Here is a 23195-nt window from a genome sequence, read left to right as displayed (position 1 = left end):
TTCCAAGCGATTAGAGATCAAATTCTTTCTCTGTAGGGGGTCTATTAAAATGCAACCAACTCTAGAGCCCTCCTGTGTTTTGGAACCATCGAAGTATAGAGTGCACATATGATATGTATAAGGACTGGGAACTACACTAGTTCTATTACTACTACTGCTAGCTGTACAAAGGTCATTTTAACCAGTTGGACTAGGAGGGAGCTCCAACTGTGTATCTGGTGGGACTAGGGATAGTTGTGCAAGATAACACCCTAGTTGGGTTTCTACGAAGAAATTTCCGATGATTAGTTCTACGAAAGCCACATGTTCATTCAGTCCATCCAAGGGAGTGACATTATGTTTCATGTATCTTTCTGAATTCACCCAAATCTGATTATTTCTGCCCTTATACGGAAGCCATGAATGTGACCAGTCTGTAGCAAAGTACCCTTGTAGCTTGTTGGACCAGTCTCTTCTCAATGACACTCCATATGCTTCCGGAATGTCCACATTCATTATGTTGATACATTGATGGACTCACCCATCAAATGATAAACGAATGATCACACCTTTGAGTTCACCAATTGCATGCACATGAGTTTTGTCTAGTTGAATAATCTGTGCATCTATGTTGTCCCATTTTGCATTGATTTTCTTGGCAACAGATAATGGCATTGCGTCACTGATGCACCAGAATCGACCAAGCAATTGTGTACATTGAAATTAGATATTTCAAAAGTTAACGAAAAAGGAGGGTAGAGTGTATTCACATCCATTGTTAAAGCATTAAGTACATATTCGAGAGAACCATAATACGTACCAAATCCCTTGTCTGAAGAGACATCATTACCTGTGGTGGACTGCCCAAGTGCGCCTAAGAGGATGTCTCGCTGGCTCGTGATCTTTGTTAACTCAAACATTGAAATGTTCACAAGAACCTTCTTCATGTCATTAACTATGTTGTAGTCTACAACAGGAAGAGTGGCCGAAGTGTCTTGGGATGTAACTTGGTTTTTGACTTCCAGAGCGATGGTTTTGTCCCTACTGCTCGCAGAAGTATTTTTCGTTGAGACTGCTTTCGCAGACTTGCTCTGAGTGTTCTATACTAAGTTGACAGGTGGATTGATTTTCTTCAACAAATTTTCTTTAAGTTTCTGCTTCGTCAACTCTATTGTAGTGGTCGACCCTTGGCTTCTCAGATTATACTAGTTGGTTTGCTTCTGGGCCAGACCATCACATAGATGCTGTTTGTCGGCAATATTCTTTTGGGCTGTGAGTATGCAATTAAACATGTTTACTGCATGCCCAACACTTGGAGTTTCATCGAACGCAGTAGCTTCTTCCTTTTCTTCTTGAGGCTTAGTATGCTCCTTAGCCATTACCGCATCAACAAGATGTGTAGCAAGAAGGCTCATGTTCTGATTCCATTGTGGGCACGTTTTCTCGAAATTGTATTCTTGATGATATGAAAAATATCGATTTGTGCCCATTTTTTCAATATTCAACACAACAATGGAGCTATGCGCAGACTTAGTGGGTTGGTTGCTGTTATTGTCGAAAGTTGCAGTCCTCGTAAACATGTTGAACGTAGGAGGTTTGCTCCTCACGATGGTCTCGCTTGACCTTTTTTTCAGCTCTGCCAACTCATTTGCCAGGGTCTTGACAATGTGGGTCAAGCTCTCAAGATCAGACGATTCTTTCTCCTTGGCCTAAGACATTTTACCCGTATATTTGAAGTCTTTTGTTGGTCCATCGTCTGTGATGACTCTAATTGCACGCAAGTCCTTCTTAACGATGATATCCTCTTCATATTTTTCCATTAATGTTTGTTTCGCAGTTCATTTCAGAAACTGCACAATGCTTGTTGGAAAGACAAAAGTGTAGTAATCTATTGTGATGGAGTCACGAGGTTTCGTGTTTTCTTGAAATTTATTCAAAATGCGGTTGAGCCCTTGATTGTAATATTTCACTTTCTCCTTTTGCCCCATCTTAAGATTACCTAACTCTTTCAATAACATGGCGACGATCTTACCATTAGCAAATTTTTCTAGGAAGATTTTCTTAAACACCCTCCAATTCTGGATGGAGTTTGGAGGAAGGTTGTGATACCATACAACTGTGCTACCATCCAAGCTACATAGAAAAATTATACATGCAACATCATCGTAACATAGCTCAAGTGTCTGCAAATGTACGTAAAAGTTGTCTAGATGGTCTTAAGCCTTCACTGTTTTATCAGGCTCATACTTCGTTAAGAGCTTCTTCGAATGCTTTGGCATATTGTGTAAAACACTCTGAAGTGCAAGTGGGCCCTGAGTCATCCAATCCAGATCTTGGTCTGCCATGTCTTCTTGTTTTCTCTCTTCCTCTTCTTTGTCAGAATCTAATGGCTCTTCTTCCTCTTCCTCTTCTCTGCTTGACCCGTAGAAAGTTGTCCAAGAGTACAACGTTATATCTATCACCACCATGAAAGAGTGGAGGCTCTTCTGCGTTCTCCACGAAGTTTGCTAATTCTTCAAGGGTGGCAAGAACCAAATCTTCAAGAGTAGAAACCATGATCCTATGGGGGTGGTTTTGTTCTTCTTTGGAGAGTATGGAAGACTGAGTACTACTGAGATCAATCCAACAACTTTTGCAAACTAATGGGTTATAGGATGGATGGCTCGAATCCGATCGTATGGGATTTCATAGGTCTGCTTAGGCTTGGGCTGAGAAGAGTCACCAACATCCTAAATACGAGTAGAGGAAGTGCAATGAATGTTGTTGCCTTGACCAAAAGTTGAAATGTTGGGGTCGATGGGGTTATCAACCATAAAACACTAATTGCCCTCCTTCTAGTGCCAAAAATGTTGACGGTGCCGGGCTTGCCAACATTCAAGGGATCTCCCTGATGTGAAGTCCCAATTATACCTCACACTGTTTTGTGTAGGAGTTCCATCCAGTATAAAGCCCTGGTTGTTGAATTCTTAAAGATTTTCCTTAGCTCTAATTGTCAGCAAGAGAGAGGGATGCAATGGTGTCTTTGAAAAGAAAGAAGGTAGGCTCGATGAGTGTTCAGTTGTAAGTGTGTTACTGTTCTTCTACTGCGGAGAGGGGAGAATATTGAGCTTCTAAGTGAGAGGTAATAGTACCCCCCAAGAAGAGACACACAGGAACCGGAAGGATCCGTCTAACATCTAGCGGAATAGTCCATAGAGGATGCGACAGTCATTACAACCGACAAATGAGGAAATGTTTGTCTAATATCCCGCGGAATAGTCCACAAGGATGGGAAAACAATAACAACCATTACAACACATTCTCAATAAGATAAGTACATAAATAACCAAAATAGTTCAACAATCTTAGCGCATGTGAAAGAAAACATGAAATACAAACATCCGCAAAATAGTCTTAGAAACATTCACCATCCATGTATGAAGAACGTGCTGGCCTTGAAGGTTTATGTTATTAAGTAAAAGTTCTAAGACACATGTTTACAATGTACATCACTAGCTCTAGTAGTGGAGCATTGGAGCCACTCCTTGCTCCTGAAAGAACTAACTTATCTCTCTAATGGCTTGCGGGAGGAGCCAAGTAGAAAATTCCTTTGCTCATACAATGAGGGAGTATACGTAACCAAGGGTGACTCTTTGACTACTCTCATGACTATTTGACTTCCTATGAATTTTCAACTTACTTGACTCTTTACATTCCATGTGTGTCCTTTAGACTTCCACTTTATAATACATTTTGAATATAATATACATGATCCACAATAATGATGTGTCATATGACCACCCATGACATGACATGACATTGCTGACATGGACTTCTTAATGATGTGGTGATATCAAGTCACCATTGCTGCTAAGTGCTAGATGTCTTCTTGAAGATGCTTTCTCTTCTCCTCTGCATGGCTTGGTGATACAGAATCTTCAATGATCTCCATTCTTGAATAGTGGTTGCAAACTAGTGTCCCTTTGCTTTCTCTTGATCAATCAACTCGTAAGTTCAACTACAAGAGAGTCATTAAACATGCTTCCCTCCTTCTCCTTCTCGATCATCTTGCCATGACATGATAGGGTACCTGTTCCTGCAATTCACTCTTGAGGAGATGACATCAATCCGAAAACCTCTTAGTCTAAGATGATGCATTTTGATCCACCAACTGAGCCCAGAACAAGTGACATGCTGGGAAGAGGGACTCAGTGACTGTAGGATGTGCATTTCCAACAGCTAGGTGAAAAGCTTGAGCTTTGAGACTGCGCAGTGCGCAACTCAGGCAGGTATGAGGGAAGGTTAGGATACTGCACAGTTCAAGGAAGGGACAGGCTTGAGGCTTGATGATGTGAAGTATGCTGTTTAAGCTAAGCTAGGGACATCGTTGCACAATTCTGGAGGTCAAGACCGGGGCTTGGGCATAGAAACTGTGCAATGCAACAGTCGTGGGAGACAAGAACTACACATTCCGCAGTGACAAGAAGCAAGTTCAGAACTAGAGGACTAAGACTTCTCAATGCGTAGCTCAGGAGAGGCATAGTGAAGCTAGGTTGCTTGGTCGTGAAGTTTTTCTGAAAATGGCGAAGTGTGGGATCAGTGAGATAGGTGTGAATGGTGATGAACTTTGACTGTGATCACACACTTAGAATACTTTGACGAATCAACAACATAGATCTTCCAGACACATGAACATAGCATCTCCCTTTGTGCGAGAGCATTACGACAAGTGTGACACTTAAGATAGACTTTGGGACAATCGTGACGACACTTGTGCGACAATGATCATAACTTTGTGCATGAGCACGACATATTTATACATAGTTAGAAAAAAATCATATACACAAAGACAGAACTTTGAAACCATCATAATAGGCTTGTACACATTACGCGTCAACCAAACATGCCAAAATACGACAATTTACCCAACATGAAAAAGGGAGAAAAACACTTCAAGAAAGTTCATGAAATAAGCTTCGGTTTTTGCGAAAACAATGTAAAAGACTAAGGAAGGCTCCAAAATTGAGTGTGGGCCAAAATTTTGGAGGGTGTTGCAACAACTACAACTGGTCATGATAAACCCCAATGAAGTACAAAAGAGATTTGTGAAAGCAATGCCATGCATTTCTTAGCTTTTAGAAATTCAAATTTCATGAATGATTAAGAACCAATTTGAAAATATTATAGTAGAAGTCACAATCTTTCCATCTTTTCAAGAATCTTAGTATTGATGTTTTATTAGAACTTAAACACTAGATAATCAAACCTAGAGCTTAGTAACGAGAAGCACACACAAATATAACACATAATTACTTTACTTAAGGAAGAACCAAGGAACCACAATGACTACGAAAGACAAAAAAGACACATAAACTGATTTAATTAATCTAAAGACTCATATAATAGATGCTTTAAAGAATAGGGTATTGCTCCATGAATACACACAATTTGTAAAAAGAAATAATGTGATAATCCTTAATAATTAAAAATGGAGTAATCATAGAACACAAGAAAATATTTGAATGCTCACAAAAAGCTTCAAAACGCAGGTTTATAGAACAAAACATACATAGTAGAAATATTGTAGCAGACTATAAATGAGGTTTACAAGGAACACAACAAATTTCTAGCAATTATGATATAACACATTCATTTATTGATAAGCCACACAACTTTTATACCCAAAAATGTATGTAAGTAATTTCAAAACAAATTAAAGAACTTATCCATGAGAAATGAAGATATCCAACAAAACCAAACAAACTAAGTGATTTTCACCCACTCAACAAGAAAATAACATAACTCAACATTTGATTGCTAAAGCTAGTCACTATTTTTCATTAGCGCTAAACATGAAAATTTGTTATAAGAAAACACTAAATTTCTAATTGATGAACTTAAAAACTTTATATCAATTTTATGACATTGTGATTCTTTTATAGAGATGAAAAAAGCTACACTAAGGTGTTCAAAATGATATTTAATGCTACATCTATGAATTTCCATGAGGATGAGGTCATGCATTCTAAGGAAAGATTTTAGATTCTCTTGGGATGTGTGCCCTAACTAAAAGTCAAACTCTAAAGTAGATAAATTGCTAAAATAAGATTGAATTGGACTCAACACTCTATCTAGTTTAATTGGAGGTTAAGGACAAGGATACATTATCCCTTCCTTGTCCTTTCTAAAGCTAGCACATGCATGCATGTGCCCTTCTTGTTAGATGCCAATTTTAGTGCACTGCCCTCTAGTCTTCTTCATGTTGCACCCACATTTGCATATAGTATCTGTTGTTTTTGTAATAGAAGGTGCCCAAATATGTTATGCATGCTTCAACTTATAGTAGACTATCTTATGTACACTCTCTAACACTCCCTTTGACCTAGGATTGTGTTGTCGACCACGTCGAGTTGGTATTCAAACATCTCAAGCTTGCCTTTTACAAGGGGTTATTAAGATACCAACAACTTGTTGATATGTTGGAGTGTACTATAGAACCAAAACTCCCTTTTGAACTTTGTCACTGATGAAGTGGTATGTAATCTCAATATTATTAGATCAATCAAATAAATACTAGACTTTTAGAGAGTTTGATACAACTAAGATTGTCATGGTAAACTAAGATTGTTATTAGTTATGCTAATAACTTGTGAAGCTAGATATCTTTGCGCTATTAGAACTAGTTGTCATGTGTTTTTCCTTTGTTGAATTGAGTGCCATAGAAGTATGTTTCCCATTCGACTAGGAAATCACACCTAAACCTAAATTGAAGCAACATTTGAAGTGATCCCCTTATCACTAGCATTGGCTGCATAATTATAATCTAAAAAATCATTTAGCACTAATTATCTATCTCCAATATATCTTAGTCCAAAATGCACCATGCCCCTCAAGTACCAGTGCACATGTTTTACAACAACCCGATGAACTTGTTTGGGTTGCACCATGTATTGAATCAAGGTGTTGATTGCAGAGCAAATGCCATGCTTAGCTTTTACCAAATACATGAGATAAACTATCAACTACGTGTACATAGAGGGATCAACCAATTATAAATAAAAATCAACAAATACTTTGGATTTGCTACCATAGGAGTAGCCATGAGCTTACACTCCATCATTTGAAATCTCTTCACAATCTTGACTACATACTTACCTTGTCCAAGGAAAATTTCACTTGGAATTTGCCATAGGCTAAGGAAGTAATCCATAGAGTTGATGTATTTCATGTCAAATTCTCTTATTAATTTTTTTTTGCACCATTCTATGAGTTTCCTTGAATTTCCTATAAGTATGAGATTATTGTCATACACGACTAAAACAATAGATTAAAATGATCAACCAAATAGTAAAGATTTGAACCTTTGTCTATTATAGTGAAATCCAACCCTAAAAGATACTCATTCATCTTGGAGTACCATGCATGTGGTGCTTGTTTCAAACCTTAAAGGGCTTCCCTTAACCTATAGGCATGGTTGTCACACCCTTGAGCCTTAAAGACTCTTGGTTGATTTATGTACACTTCCTTAATCAAACCATTAAGAAATGCTATTTTCACATCCATTTGATATAAATGCTAATCAAAGGTTTTTGCTAGAAACATAACTAGCATTTGCACCACATGTTGCAAAGGAAACGCCGTAAGGCAATGATATAAAAAACAATAGCATAGAAGAAAGAAGTCAAAATTTTATGCAAATGACATAAGAAACAATAGCATAGAAGAAAGAAGTCAAATTTTTATGCAATTTTGTTTCTTTACCGGTGTTTATTTGTTATCATCAACAAATGGCTAGATCATATATTCATATTACCAAGTGCTTTCAGTTCATAAGGTTTATCCTAAGGTCCTTGATGGATGCCAAAACTGTCTTCTGACATTGCTTGATGAACATTTGACAAAGGATGAGAACAATGATGTAATTGAAATTCAAAGATTATGAATAAATAAGGAAGACCTTTATATAAGGGAAATTAACTCAATATGTTCATTTTAAAGACATGCTATCACCAATATTAATATTCATTAGGTTGGGGACAAATAGAAAATTAGCATTAGGTTTCTAACATCCAAATGGTCTCACCATTGTTTGAATTAAGCACTCCTAGTGATAAAAAGAGTGAAAATATGTTAAAAATTGGATTCTATGAGCTTCTAGAGGCCATTATGTTGTCAAAGATTGCCCGAGGTGAGAATTAATCAAGTGTCGGATACCCAAAAAACCAGCCATTGGATTTAGTAAACTACAAGTAAAGCCTGTTCAAGGTGTAAGATCGAATTTACCATAATGAGCATAGACAAACTAATTAGTGGACAGGTAGTCAAACAAATTATGTGCTTCTAAAGGCATTATGTCATCAAATATTGCAGATGCCCCAACATGAGAATTAAACAGGTGGATGATACTAGAATTAGGTGGATGATACTAGAATTTGAATGTGTAACATCAAAGTTCCAAATGGCTAGTTTATAAAGAGAAAATTAGTAAGAAAGGAGCAGGGTAATCTTATATAATTTCATTGGCTTCACATTTGAACATTATGTTGTTCTGAACCATGATACCCTTAATTCATATATTAATTCAATGGAGTTGCCCTCTGTCAGGCTTGCCTGGGCATGTATTTATTTATGTGAGGTTGTGGCTAGTATCATAGTCACATGTCTCTGCCTTTCGTTTGCATGGATCTATGCTGGGCCCTGGCCGACCAATAGTTTGCTCTACTTTCCATTGGTGCAACAGTGAGACAGAGCCTTGAACAAAAGTTCAGTCTGGTAACGTAATAGAAAAGGCATATGTTCTTGACTTAAAGGGATGACCGGCTGGTGATCTCATATGTCGTTTTCCCATTTTCTGAGCATTCACATCCACCACTTCTTTAAGTATCGCTTGTGTTACAAGCGAAAGTTAGATTGCTTCTCTGTGTTGAATGATCCACTCAGGAGATTAATTTGGGTGTTAGGATGTTTAGCCAGTTTATAATTGAAATCGTGTAGAAAATTAATGAGAATTTGAAATCACTATTTTATTTCTGAAACGAAAAAACGATTTAAACACATTAATTTTTTTCACCATATTCCGATGAGAACTGGGTCGTCGGGGCAAAATTGTAGTTTCAATAGATAATGCATCTCCTCAATCGCGTAGTCTAAACAAATCACAATTTTGCTCGAAAAAAAATAGAAATTCTAATATGATTTTGAGAAAATTTCATAGAATTTTTTGAGAATCTCGGATACCACTGTCAAGATTCAGGATTTTGGGGTGCCCTCCTCTGTTTTCAAAGTCTTAATTTATATTGGAGAAGGGAATGACCAATGTCTTTTTATTTGCATTTTTGTTATACACTAAAAGAACTACTAGTACCCTTTTATCCACAATCTCTCTATACAAGGAGCATAGATTTAAATTTCCCAAAAAAAATAACCTGTTACAATTTTACAAAATGTTAAAAGACACAACAGCATGAATACAGGGTATGCCAGCTTCCTTTTAAAAGCTTTGCACATGAAATCGAGCTCGAAACCAGATCTGCATAATCTTATATAATGTGACCATGATCTTGCAACTGATGCATGAACTCCCTCTCCTGGGTAACAAATCTGGCTAAAGCAAACTTACCAGCACTTTTATAGGCATCTATAACTGCCTTGAACATGAATTCGTTTGATTGAAAACCCTTATGTTTCATTTTGTAAAACATTCTCCTAACACCGTCTACCAACCCTAGCTTCCCATAGCTAATTGTCATACTTGCATAAGTAATTGTATCTGGTTCAAGACCTTTGGCTTGCATGATCATGAACATGTTGTAAGCTTCATTAATCCTCCCAGCACTACCAAGTGCATATATAACAGCATTGTAAGAAGACACATCAAAATCCAACCCAGAAGCTCTCAGTTCATCACAAGCTTCCAAAGCTTCAGCATGCATCCCCACTGCAGAAAAGATTGTCATTCTCAAGGCCTAAATACCATGTGGAAGCTATACAAGGAGCATAGATTTAAATTTCCCAAAAAAAATAACCTGTTACAATTTTACAAAATGTTAAAAGACACAACAGCATGAATACAGGGTATTCCAGCTTCCTTTTAAAAGCTGTGCACATGAAATCGAGCTCGAAACCAGATCTGCATAATCTTATATAATGTGACCATGATCTTGCAACTGATGCATGAACTCCCTCTCCTGGGTAACAAATCTGGCTAAAGCAAACTTCCCAGCACTTTTATAGGCATCTATAACTGCCTTGAACATGAATTCGTTTGGCTGAAAACCCTTCTGTTTCATTTTGTAAAACATTCTCTTAACACCGTCTACCAACCCTAGCTTCCCATAGCTAATTGTCATACTTGCATAAGTAATTGTATTTGGTTCAAGACCTTTGGCTTGCATGATCATGAACATGTTGTAAGCTTCATTAATCCTCCCAGCACTACCAAGTGCATATATAACAGCATTGTAAGAAGACACATCAAAATCCAACCCAGAAGCTCTCAGTTCATCACAAGCTTCCAAAGCTTCAGCATGCATCCCCACTGCAGAAAAGATTGTTATTCTCAAGGCCTGAATACCATGTGGAAGCTATACAAGGAGCATCGATTTAAATTTCCCAAAAAAAAAATAACCTGTTACAATTTTACAAAATGTTAAAAGACACAACAGCATGAATACAGGGTATGCCAGCTTCCTTTTAAAAGCTGTGCACATGAAATCGAGCTCGAAACCAGATCTGCATAATCTTATATAATGTGACCATGATCTTGCAATTGATGCATGAACTCCCTCTCCTGGGTAACAAATCTGGCTAAAGAAAACTTCCCAGCACTTTTATAGGCATCTATAACTGCCTTGAACATGAATTCGTTTGGCTGAAAACCCTTCTGTTTCATTTTGTAAAACATTCTCCTAACACCGTCTACCAACCCTAGCTTCCCATAGCTAATTGTCATACTTGCATAAGTAATTGTATCTGGTTCAAGACCTTTGGCTTGCATGATCATGAACATGTTGTAAGCTTCATTAATCCTCCCAGTACTACCAAGTGCATATATAACAGCATTGTAAGAAGACACATCAAAATCCAACCCAGAAGCTCTCAGTTCATCACAAGCTTCCAAAGCTTCAGCATGCATCCCCACTGCAGAAAAGATTGTCATTCTCAAGGCCTGAATACCATGTGGAAGCCCACTTTTACGTGCAACATCGAGCTGCTCTACTGTATCCCTTGGAATGCCTCCTCTCTTCAGAAGAATGCCCAGTGTTTTATATGTATTCTCATTGGGTGAAGCCTTTAGTTTTAACATTTGATGAAAAACTTCAGCAACCTCTCTCAATCTTCCATCTGCATTGAACAGGCTAATGACACTATTAAAAGAAAGAACGTTAGTAAGAAATCCCGATTCTAACATTTCCTTCGCAATTTCAGTGGCTTCATTAAGGATTCCATTCTTTTTGTATAAGGACAACATCATGGAAAAAGAAAATTCATTTGCCTGCTGCTTTTCCTTCAAGACTTTGAATACTTCTTGTGCTTCAGTCACCATATCAGTGCGAGCATAAAGGTCAAGCATACAGCCTGATAAAAAGGCATCTGGTTCAACACCCAATTTCTGTATGCGTTTGTGCGTTTCTTGTGCTTCCTTCAAAAAACCACGTTTACTATAAACCTTAATCAAAGAACTATACACCACAGAGTTCCCTGCAAAACTAGCATTTTGCATTATTTGAAAGTAACGTACAGCTTCTTCCACACATCCAGCTTCAGCAAATGCATTTATCAAGGCACCATAAACAAAAACATCTAGCTCCACACCTGCGTTAACCATCTTTTCAAACATCTTCTCTGCCTCTGCAGCTCGACCCAATCTTCCATAGGCGGCAATAACAGCACAAAATGATGAACCCTGGAGGTTGGGAGTGGATCATAAGCTCCCGGAAGAAACTTGGAAACTGAGGAGGCCAGGCTATAATGACACTAGGTAGCAGACCCCGCAATTACAAAGGAAAAGAACATATAGTAGGTAATGTTAAACGTATGTAACTGGTAAACAAGCTGCAATTATTAAACGGAGATCAGGTTGGCTGATACCACATATCCAAATCGAAGATTTATAACTCTTTATAACGTAGACAACTCCTTGAAATATGTAAACGATATAACATACGGGCAAACACGAGTAAGCAAGGAATTGAGTATACATCACATTATTTTTCTGAAGATATAACCGAAGACGCAAACCCCGAACTGGGTATACAGATTTAGCAAAGATTCAAAAACAAATTTAAGCAAATGTGTCGTCGACTGCTGGCCATGGTAGCCATATCAAACCGCAGAATAATTAACCGGCACAGCTCTATAAACCTTCATCGTCACAAAAGAGAATAACAGGAAACTACATAATTTCAGAGCAGAATAAGCTCTGGGTAATATCTGAAATGATAATCACATTGTCATAGCAAAATTTATTTACATTTGGGAAAAAACCCATTAAAAGCTCTAACCCTCTTCTAAATTGAGCTTTTTGGCTACGAAACAGGAATCCCATAGATGCAGAGAGCCATAGCCACGCTTTAAGTTTCCCCTCCAACCAGGGCAAGTTCTTACCCATAACTGGAAACTCCGCCACTGTAGACACGTCGCCCTACCAAGCAGGTTGAGCCAGCTCTGGGTCCCAACGTCCTGCGTTGCATTTCAAATACAGGAAAACTGATTAGGGTATCTGATAGGGCTTGAACGCCTACAGTCACGAAGAACAAGGAAATAAGAGCAGAGAACCAGCTGAAAGATAAAACCAAAGCTTTTACCTGTAAACATTTCTGATCCACCGCCAGACCATCAAACAGGACCCAAACAGAGTTACCGACCACCGAAACAGCACTGCGGAAAATGGCCGCATCAGAGCAACCTTCGCGGGTGGAATGCAAAACAAATGAAGTCATTCTCTCCACAGTTGGAGATGAGGAAACTCTGGCAAAAGCTCCACCGTTGGGTCGCATTGGAGCCACGCTTTAAATTTCCCCTCAAACTATGGCAAGTTCTTACCCGTAAGGAAACTCCGTCACTGTAGACACGTCGCCCTACCAAGCAGGTTGAGCCAGCTCGGGGTCCCAACGTCCTGCGTTGCATTTCAAATATAGGAAAACTGATTAGGGTATCTGATAGGGCTTGAACGCCTACAGTCACGAAGAACAAAGAAATAAGAGCGGAGAACCAGCTGAAAGATAAAACTAAAGCTTTTTACCTGTAAACATTTCTGATCTATCGCCAGACCATCAAACATGACCCAAGCAGAGTTACCGACCACTGAAACAGCACTGCGGAAAATGGCCGCATCAGAGCAAACTTCGCGGGTGGAATGCAAAACAAATGAAGTCATTCTCTCCACAGTTGGAGGATCTGAATCTGGCATCTTCGTTCATAATCCAGTCTGTCCTCTGTCTGTAAGGGGATTTTCCTTCATAAAACGCGGGAAATTTCTTGTGATCGATGCAGGATTTCTCTTCCGATGGAGGAAATTTGAAGCCCTGAAGATCCATTGAAAACTTTTCCTGCAAAACCCTCACTGGAGATAAAAGCTCATCAAGCTCCAAGCTCCTAGAGTCGGATGCCCAGAGACGCTGCCTGCTCAGGGAGATTTGAAGTAGCGAAAAAAACTGTGCGGCGATTTGAAGCTGCGAGAAAAACTGTGCCGAAAAAATATAAAAAACTAACCTAAACTACATCCAATGGTCTGGAACGTTTCAATCGTCTAACATCTAATCTGATGGCTCAAACAAGGACACGGTGGCAATTGGGGGAGTTGATTTCAGAGAGAAACGCCTTACGGCGTAAAAATGTGTATCACAAAAAAATTAATTATTTCATTATTTAATCAATTTATCTAATAAAAAGACTCAAAATTCATTACAACCGTAAATTCTAAAATAAATTTGGACTTACCTCTCAATGTTACCTCAAACCCCAAATTCTCAGATAAGATTAATTTGTTTCTCAATCCCCAAATTCTCAGATAGGATTAATTTGTTTTTCAATTCTTCTTCAAACTTTCGATAAAAAAACTCAATTATATGGAATAGTGCTAGAAAAAGAGAATAATGTTAGGAAGAGGTAAAACTAATAATTCATGTGCCTCAAAAGGTTAGTGTGAAATAAACATGCTTATTTTGATTCATTAACTTTGAGGTAAATAATACTTATTTGTTTTGATTCATTAACTCTGAGATGAATATTTCTGAAAATTACTCCAATGCAATTCTTTCCCGTACTTCCCTTTGAAAATACCTAATAAAATATATCGGGTACTTTTTATAACGTCTAAAAGTTTAAATTATTTTACCACAAAATCAACCCTGGTATCGAGTTATATGGTGGTGATAACCAGATGAACAGGGGTTTTTCAAAATATATCTTTGGATCCAAGATACTGTTCCAGCGCTTACTGGCATTTATACATGTAAGGGGGAGTGGATTTGGAGTTGATAAAGTGAGTACCCTTTCCGTTTACAAGAACGGATCTACGAGCGCTGAGAGGATTGAAATTTTTTATTTGAGCCATCCTTCTTGATGACCATCAAATGAGGGTGGAGCCGAGTAGGGCAAATCGATTTCACTGCGTGTATAACGAACATGATCATAGATGGCCGTATGGTATACATTACCAATCAAATGAACTCTGAGATGTTGGACGCCAGTGTTTTTTTATGTTTGTACACGACACTTCCAACCGGGTATGAGTTTTTCTCCACTTTTTAAACATTTCCAAGTTCGGAGTTCCCTGGTGCATAGAAACCAATGAAAGCAATTCAATTAAAACTCCATACAAGACTTCCGCACAGTATTTATTACAACACCCACCTCAACAACAAATTTTACTCCACAAGTGCAGTAAGTGAAACCCTATCTAAAAATGAATCCCAAGTGGACATGGGCAACATTCCAGATTCAGAATTCATTCAAAATGTCTTCAAAGTGGTTATGGAGGGGACATGGAACTGTTTGTCCAAAGCCCAAATCGCCTCCAGGCTAAATCCCTGCATTATGAGCGAGATCCTTCTGCAGATTGGCAGGCATGATGGAAACCTGGCATGGAGATTCTTCAAGTGGGTTGCCTACTTGCCACACTACCAGCACGCCACCCGCCCTTACTGGACCATAATCCATATTCTCACTAAGAACAATAAGTTCAAAACTGCTCAGTCATTGTTACAATCCATTTCCCATAAAGGCTTCCTATCTTCTCCAGTAGTCTTAGATGTTATGATAAATGATTATAGCAATTTGGGCACCAATTCTGCAGTTCTGAGTATGCTGATCAATTCATATGCGCAATCCGGAATGACCCAAGATGCAATCCAAGTATTTTATCAGTTGGGTTCTTATGGAATGAACCCCACCGTACACTCTTGTAATATCCTTCTAAACAGTCTAGTCAAGGCCAAATTGCCAACTATGGCCTGGAAAATCTATAGGGAAATGTTGTGTAGAGGGATCGAGGCTGATTCTCAGACTTTCAATGTCATGATCCATGCCTGCTGCAAACAAGGTGATCTGCAAAATGCCGAAGAACTTGTAAATCAGATGAAGAAGCATGGATTCAATCCAGATTTGTTCACATATAATAGTCTTATTTCCCTTCTTTCCAAGAAAGGAATGCATTATGAAGCTTTAAGCATCCAAGACACGATGTTAGAGAAGGGCATTCAACCCGATATTGTAACATATAACACTCTAATACACGGGTTCTGCAAAGAGGGCAGATTGAGGGATGCATTGAAGATTTTGAACGAAATGGGTGATCTGGTTCCAAATAATGTAACATATACTACCCTGATTGATGGTTATTGCAGAGAAAATAATCTGACTGAGGCTTTCAGACTGCGGGATGAAATGATAAGGAAAGGGCTGGTGCCAGGAACGGTGACATACAATGTCCTCCTCCATAAGCTCTGCGAGGAAGGGAAATTGGAAGAAGCAAATGATCTCTTGAATGAAATGGCGGAAAAGGGTCTTGAACCTGATCACTTTACATGCAATACATTGATCAATTCGCAGTGCAAGAGAGGTAACATGGCTGATGCCTGGAAGCTTCGCAACAAGATGTTACAAACCGGGCTAGTTTTTGATGTGTATACTTAAAAGGCTCTTATTCATGGCTTTTGCAAGTCTGGGAAAATAGATGAAGCAAAGGATGTCCTGTTTGAAATGATTATTGCAGGTTTGTAATTTCCAACAAGATTTTATAATTAAAGAATTTTACTTCCTCTTATAATCCTGATTTTTACCCGCAACTATAGGTCTGGGTTTTTTTCATGTACAGTGACCAACTTCACCAATAGGATTTGTTGTATCCATTTCCGTTTGTGAGAAATGGGCCTGTTGCAATACTGAACATTGTATATTAATAAATCAGTTTGTTGTCTGTTGAGTGCAGGTTTTATGCCTAATTTTAGTGTGTACTCATGGCGAATTGATGGTTATTGTGTCCAACACAATGAAGAGGAAGCCCTGAAGCTGCCTGATGAATTTGTCAAAAGAGGTTTATCTGAAGATGTTTTTCTCTATAGTAGCATCATTCGAGGTTTGTGTGGGAAAGCCAAGCTGAGAAGTGCCGAAAAAGCATTCAATAAAATGTCTAGGAGGGGTCTTGTTGGTGATGCCCTTGTTTATACTACTCTTATTTATGCATACTTGGGAGCAGGTGAGCTAAATAAAGCTTCAGAACTTTGCGAAGAAATGGCTTCAAAAAGGATTCTGATCAATCTTAAAACATTTTATGTATTTGATAAGTATTCTCTAGAGATGGATGGCAGACCTAAGGTGTTCTGGAATGGTATGATAGAGAGAGGCTTAGTTGTGAAAAGTGTTGCTCAGAAAGTGAAAACTATTGCACAAGCTTCCACTTCCAGTATGCTATTTTGATATGTAACATTAAGGCTCTATGACCTCTTTTGAGTAAAATATTTGAGGTCCAATAGCTTGGGATGCCTCTCTGGAATTTTCTGAATGGTGTTTCCAACACAGAAGGAAAGTGCTTGAATATTGTTGAAAAAAAAGAAAGTGGTTTAATGATTCCAGAAGGGAATTGTAACTAATGTTGCACGCTTAGGCACTTTAAAGAACGAGATACATGAACTTGGGCTTTCGAAGAATATTAAAATAAGTCCGTGCCATCCACATCCATTTATCAGCATTTGACATGGGGCACTTAGTTTGCCCTATTTTTGGTTAGCCCTGTTTTTCTGGTGAGTCTCATTTCTGCACATTCTGATCATGTTTTCAGAGATCCGACGTTCTGGGTTGTCTTAAAATTGGCCAAAATACCTAGGGCCTAGTTTCATGGACAAAACTCCCCTTGCAGAGGTAGTACTCGGAGTTCCAGGATAGTTTCAAGTTTCAACGAGATTTAGAGTGAAAATTAGCCGGAAAAGTGGGGTACTTTGAGTGCCAGATATCCCATGCTCCATTTATCAGTTTGGTATGTAGACATCTATGTGATTCAAGTTTACATAGAGGCTGATATAATGTTTGAAGTTCTCATGCTTGTGAAATTGTATTTCATGCAATGTATAAACAAAAGTCCCCTGGAAAAATTGCAGCATGCTCTTTGGGCCAGTTTTAATGTTTCTCTTGAGTTTAAAGCAGTGTTGTTAAAATTGCGATAAAATCGCGATTTTATCGGAAAATCGCGATTTTTTCCTCTGCCCGATCAAATCGCGATTTTTATCCGTAAAAATCGCCACTTTTTTTTTATACCGATTTTTATCGAAAAAATCGCGATTTTTTGAAAATAAAAAATCGCGATTTTTTGCGTAAAAATCGTGGGAGGCGCGGGCAGCGGGGTTTTATATGGCAAATTCGATTTTTTTTTAATTCATTGTGCTGTCGCCGCGCGGAGGAGGAGGAGAAGAGGTGAGGGAGAGGAGCTGAAGGGTTTCCGTCGGATTTGGGAGCGAATCCAAGCGTTTTTAGGAGGAATCCAAGCCAAGATCACCAATTTGTCCATAAAAGAGGTATGTAGATTAATTTTTTTTGGTTTTGCTTCTATAAAAACTTTGGTTTTCATTGTTTTTAAAGAATTTTTTGAAAATTTTCATTGATTTGGGATGGGTAATTTGTTATGACTATGAGAACCAATTTTTTATTTTTATTTTCTCATTTTTTTTAAACATTGTTTATTTTTTTTTAATTTTCATTGTTTTTTGGCATTTGCCATTGGCATTTGGTTGGGTAACTTGGGTTTAGAAATTGGGATTTTGGAAATAATTAACTTGTAATTTTGCAAATGCTAAATTGTAATTTGTATTATGTAATCCTAAATTCCTATTTCCTAATCCTTATTTTTCCATAGGTTTGCAAATTCAAAATTCAAAAACAAACATGCCAAGGAAATTGGATCCTTTCTGGGAATATGGTGACCCTAAAACTCCGAATGATAGACAAAACTTGTATTGCAAGTTGTGTGGAAAGGAAATATTCGGGGGGGTGTACAGGTTGAAGTTCCACCTTGCACAAATCCCTGGACATGATGTGGGGCCCTGTCTAAATACAAATGCTGAAATTATCCAAAAAGCCATGAGAGCATTGGGAGAATTAGAGCACACTAGAGATGCCAAAGAAGAACTCAAAAGGCAACTAAAAAGGTCAGTTGAAGGAAGTGGGCCAAGTGGCACTGGTTCTACTGCAGCGTCAGTCAATCTGGTAGCTGCATCATCATATTTTGTTCCTCGAACCACACCTGGTTCACAACCAACTATTGGTTCAATGCTAAAAAGAACTGAAAAAGAACAAGCTGACAAGTTGATGACAAAATTTCTCCTCTGGAGTGATATTCCTTTCAGCATTGTAAGGAGTAATCCATTTTTCCAACCTACTGTTGATGCTATTGCCAGTGTTGGCCCAGGGTACAAAATCCCTTCTCTTCATGATTTCAGAGGCCGGCTTCTTCAAGATGAAAAGCGTGACTGCACCCAAAGATTGGAGGATTTTAGGGCATCATGGGCACAAACAGGATGCACTGTTATGTCAGATGGTTGGACTGACCAAAAGGGGAGAACCCTTATAAACTTCTTGGTTAGTTGTCCCAAGGGGACTATGTTTATCAAATCTGTTGATGCAACTCATCAAATCAAAGATGCAAGAACTTTATGTGATTTGCTGGATGTGTTTATTTTGGAGGTGGGTGCAGAAAATGTTGTCCAAGTCATAACGGACAATGCTGCAAATTATGTTGCTGCTGGTAGAATGCTTATGGACAGGCATCCTGCTTTATTTTGGACACCTTGTGCTGCCCATTGTATTGATTTGATGTTAGAGGACATAGGGAAAATTCCCTTTGTCAAAGAGGTTGTTGACTCATCAAAAAGCATCACAAAATTTATTTACAATCACACATCTGTGCTTAGCTTGATGAGAAAATGCACCAACAACAAAGAGTTGGTGCGCCCCGCCATTACACGGTTTGCGACAAGTTTCATATCTCTTCAATCCCTCTTGAATTCTATGTGGGATTTGAAGAGAATGTTTCTTTTAGAGGAGTGGCGTGCTTCGTCAATGAGCCGCAAACCAGAAGGAGAGGCTGTCTGCAGACTAGTTTCATACCAGGAAGACTTCTGGGCGGGAGTGCAGGAGGTGTGCGCTGTTACAGAACCTTTGGTAAAGGTTCTTCGGTTGGTTGATGGTGAGAAGCCTGCAATGGGCTATTTGTATGAAGCCATGGACAGGGCCAAAGAAGCCATTCGGTCCTACTATGATGATAAGGGAGATGATGGGTTTCAGAGACAACTCCTTCTATGGGAAGTCATTGATGAGCGATGGAACAACACACTCCATCGTCCCATTCATGCTGCTGGGCTTTTCCTGAACCCTGCATTTTCTTATGCATGTGGGTTTAATTTTGATGTTGAGGTCGTGGAAGGATTATTACCCTGTGTCCAGAAGATGGTGAGATCTCCAGAAGAACGTATGGAGATCTCTAGACAAATTGAGCAATATAAGTTGTCAGGTGGCACATTTGGCTTTGAGATGGCTGTGATTGATAGGACGATTAAAATGCCAGGTATTTTTTAGTTTGTAGTATGTACTTTGTAACTTTGTTTCAACTTTCAAATTTCATTGTTTCTTCAAATTCCAATTTTTTCTTATGTTTATTTAAAATTTTATTTGTAATTTTGTTGTAGACGCATGGTGGAAGATGTATGGTGGCAGAGTACCCCTTTTGCAAAATCTTGCCGTATGCATCCTCAGCCAAACATGCAGCTCCTCGGGATGTGAGCGCAATTGGAGTGTATTTGAAAAAATACACAACAAGAAGCGCAATAGGTTAACACTTAAACATTTAAAATATTGCAAATTTCCAAATAAATTTTTGAATTCATTAAAGTTTTAAACAATATTTTTTTTATAATATTAATTATTAATTATTATTTCATGAACTTTGTACAGGTTGGAGTCCCATAGACTTAATGACATGGTCTATGTCTACTACAATCTTCGATTGTGGGTGAGACAACTAGAGAAGAGTAAGACACCTGATACGGAAGCCATCTCATTGGATGGGATTGACACCACTGCTGAATGGAGGGTTGAGACTGAGAGGCCTCTCATGGATCCCACTGAGGATTGGTTAGTGCAGGATGAGGGGGAGGAGGAGGAGGAGCAGGAGCAGGAGGAGGAGGAGTTGGAGGAGCAGGAGGAGGAGGTGACACCGCCTACCCGGGCTACCCGGGCTACCACTACCACCAGTAGAGGACGTGGTCTCCGTCCACCTAAGCCTCCTGTAGCTGCTACTACTAGTTCTTCAGCTTCTAGAGCACGTCAGACTCCACTGCCATTTCCACCAGCACAGGCACCAGCTTCTACATCTAGAGGGAAAGAGAAAGCTGTGCCATTTTCTCGCAAGAGGGGCAGAGGAAATCAATAGGATTAGACTTTCATTTTATTGTATATGACATTATGACATGATGAGATACATTATCATATTTTTTGTTGATATTTTGAGGTTGAGTTGGACTTGGGACTCAGGACTTACTATTCAGGACATGATTCAATGTTATGTGTGATTTTAGCGCTAGAAATGATATTAAACATCTTATATATTAGTTTTTTTATCATATTTATGTGTCAATGTATTTATTTTATGTTGTAGATGGTTTAGATATTAAAAAAATTGAAAAAAACTGAAAAAAAATGAATATTTTTGTGCCAAACGCTTTTTTCCCGCTTTTTTCCCGCTTTTGTCGATTTTTTCCGCTTTTTTCCCGGCGCCGATTAAATCCTGATCGCGCTTTGTGCAACATTGGTTTAAAGGAAGCACTTTCAAAAATCCAGGAGGTTCTCACCGCAAAATATAAACTTCTTTCATGGTTACTCTGTGTATTTCTCTAATAGAAGAAATTGTCACCTGGGGGCAGGGGGTTGCACAGAACTTTGAAATAGACAAGATATTCTATAATGAAAGATCAATATTGTGAATAGACCAGTCTGTACAGAGTAAAACTACAGGGGAAAAAGCAACGGTTTATCTCACAACCAAGTAATTCCTGTAAAGTACAATTCAAGATCATAATGATCCTGATAATTCATCTGACAAAACCTTTCCTTCAGAAAAAATGATTTTAGTGGAGAAATTTCCTAGTTTCCATCCTTAAAGATGTACGAATATATTGAGACCAGGAAACTCCTTGACCCACATAATTTGCAAACAGGATTAGCAATGATCCAGTTGCAAACATAGACACATTTGTTTTTTTCACGAAACGAAAAAGCATAATTATATTATATAAGCTATATAATGAGCAGATAATACATTGCCAGATATAAACTTCATATGGGCAGAAGACGGACGCATGGACAATCCGTAGCAGAAGAGTCTGAAAGTAGGAGGGAGACTAGTCCCAAACAGAAAGTTTCTGGAGTTCATCCTGATAGACACATTTGTTAGGCTCACCTTTTCTATCGCTCTCACAGATTGTAATCTTGGCAAGGTAGAACTGACATGTCTAGAATCATAGTGCTTTCACAAGTTACAATTCTTTGAACATAGCCAATTTCGTAGCTCATTTCTATATTGGCAATAATATGTATATTTGAGCAATCTGTGACATTTTGGCTGTCATTCTCCGGTTAATGGTTCATTTCATGATTCCACACAGACAAGTTACAGATTTGATCTTAATACACTAACGAACACACCTAAGTATGATTTTTAGTACGCTAAGATCATACTGTGCGCTGTTATCATTGTTCCTTTCATTATCGATTGTATTTTGCAATACACTGTTTCTTGATATTCTGCTCATACTTTTTACTCCCCTTCTGTTGATCTCATGCATTTTCATTACTCACCTGAACATCCATTCTTAAATTGCTTTGTTGCACTTAACTTCCTTGATAAATTATTCACCTTTGTCTCTCATCTTTAAAATATCGCTTCCTCTCTTCAGAAGAATGCGCAGTGTTTTGTATGTATTCTCATTGGGTGAAGCCTTTAGTTTTAACATTTGATGAAAAACTTCAGCAGCCTCTCTCAATCTTCCATCTGCAATGAACAGGCTAATGACGCTATTAAAAGAAAGAACGTTAGCAAGAAATCCCGATTCTAACATTTCCTTTGCAATTTCAGTGGCTTCATTAAGGCTTCCATTCTTTTTGTATAAGGACAACATCATGGAAAAAGAAAATTCATTTGCCTGCTGCTTTTCCTTCAAGACTTTGAATACTTCTTGTGCTTCAGTCACCATATCAGTGCGAGCATAAAGGTCAAGCATACAGCCTGATAAAAAGGCATCTGGTTCAACACCCAATTTCTGTATGCGTTTGTACGTTTCTTGTGCTTCCTTCAAAAAACCACGTTTACTATAAACCTTAATCAAAGAACTATACACCACAGAGTTCCCTGCAAAACCAACATTTTGCATTATTTGAAAGTAACGTACAGCTTCTTCCACACATCCAGCTTCAGCAAATGCATTTATCAAGGCACCATAAACAAAAACATCTAGCTCCACACCTGCGTTAACCATCTTTTCAAACATCTTCTCTGCCTCTGCAGCTCGACCCAATCTTCCATAGGCGGCAATAACAGCACAAAATGATGAACCCTGGAGGTTGGGAGTGGATCATAAGCTCCCGGAAGAAACTTGGAAACTAAGGAGGCCAGGCTATAATGACACTGGGTAGCAGACCCTGCAATTACAAAGGAAAAGAACATACAGTAGGTAATGTTAAACGTATGTAAT

At 38.5% G+C, this 23195-nt stretch overlaps 1 protein-coding gene across 1 annotated transcript; it reads left to right on the top strand.

Annotated features, from left to right (window-relative positions):
- The first annotated feature begins 14319 nt into the window (after positions 1-14319).
- On the top strand, positions 14320-16878 carry LOC149178725 (uncharacterized). The gene is made up of 2 exons (XM_089422215.1): positions 14320-16021; positions 16391-16878. Exons 1-2 carry the CDS (start codon positions 14752-14754, stop codon positions 16876-16878), a joined length of 1758 nt encoding a protein of 585 aa, XP_089278341.1. The 5' UTR covers positions 14320-14751.
- The last annotated feature ends 6317 nt before the right edge of the window (positions 16879-23195 follow it).

This window comes from Pinus tabuliformis, chromosome 4_1 (genome assembly GCF_031772625.1).
Source record: "Pinus tabuliformis cultivar Carrire ecotype Pingquan chromosome 4_1, CPIR1, whole genome shotgun sequence".
NCBI lineage: Eukaryota > Viridiplantae > Streptophyta > Pinopsida > Pinales > Pinaceae > Pinus > Pinus tabuliformis.
This window is presented reverse-complemented; position numbering and strand designations above follow the sequence as displayed.

Bases quoted from the DNA above. Each gene is read 5' to 3' on its own strand.
- LOC149178725 (XM_089422215.1), top strand. From the start codon at position 14,752: ATGAAAGCAATTCAATTAAAACTCCATACAAGACTTCCGCACAGTATT. The intron at 16,022-16,390 runs GTAACATGGCTG...TGTTGAGTGCAG, and splicing joins CAATTCGCAGTGCAAGAGAG to GTTTTATGCCTAATTTTAGT.